The sequence below is a fragment of the Chaetura pelagica genome, unplaced genomic scaffold (assembly GCF_000747805.2).
Source record: "Chaetura pelagica isolate M959 unplaced genomic scaffold, ChaPel_1.0 scaffold1094, whole genome shotgun sequence".
Taxonomy (NCBI): domain Eukaryota; kingdom Metazoa; phylum Chordata; class Aves; order Apodiformes; family Apodidae; genus Chaetura; species Chaetura pelagica.
In genome coordinates, this window is record NW_009953108.1 from 37,633 (window position 1) to 38,249 (window position 617).

The window sequence follows — 617 nt, forward strand, 5'->3', positions numbered from 1 at the left end:
TGTTTTTCAATCTCCAAGTGTGTTTCGCAAACTGGTTTTGCCCACCCGAGCGTGCTGGGGGAGGGGGGGGGCTGCACCCACCAGGGTGCTTGGGGGTCCTCCTGCCACCGTGGGAGGACCCCTCAGGTGACCCAGGGGACTTCAAGGTGACCCACCCCTGCATTGCAGAAAAGCCCAGGAGGGGGTAGCAGAACAGGAGAGGGGGTGGCAGGGAGCTGGTGGGAGCAGCACTGCGGTGCCACTGTGCCCCTGGCCAGGGTGTTGTCCCTTCTGGTGGGACTGTCCCACTCCAGAGGCACTGTGGTGCTTCAGGAGTGTCCCCAGCCTAGTGTCACCCTGTTCTGAGTGTGCCTGGCATCTTCTTTCCCCCACCCTGGGAGCTGCAGACCCCAGGGGTGGCACCCCCTGCCACATCCCAACACGGTACCACCACCCAGCCCTTCTCTTCCCCACGGTGCGGGTTGTGACCCCTCCCCTTGCTGCTCTGCCCCCCCCGCAGCCCCCCCAGGGAGGCTGGTGCCTGCAGCCAGGACCTCGACTCCATCACCTTCTTCGCCTTCTCCCTCATCGAGGGCTACATCTCCATCGTGATGGACGCCGAGACCCAGAAGCGGTAG

General features: G+C 64.5%; 1 protein-coding gene across 1 annotated transcript in view; it reads left to right on the plus strand.

The window, feature by feature from the left end:
• Positions 1–617, plus strand: part of GATSL3 (GATS protein-like 3) — a 1,484-nt gene extending 867 nt beyond the window's left edge. The window contains exon 4 of the mRNA XM_009997283.1: positions 469–617. Coding sequence (XP_009995585.1) covers positions 469–617 — 149 coding nt within the window. The remainder of the gene's footprint in view (positions 1–468) is intronic.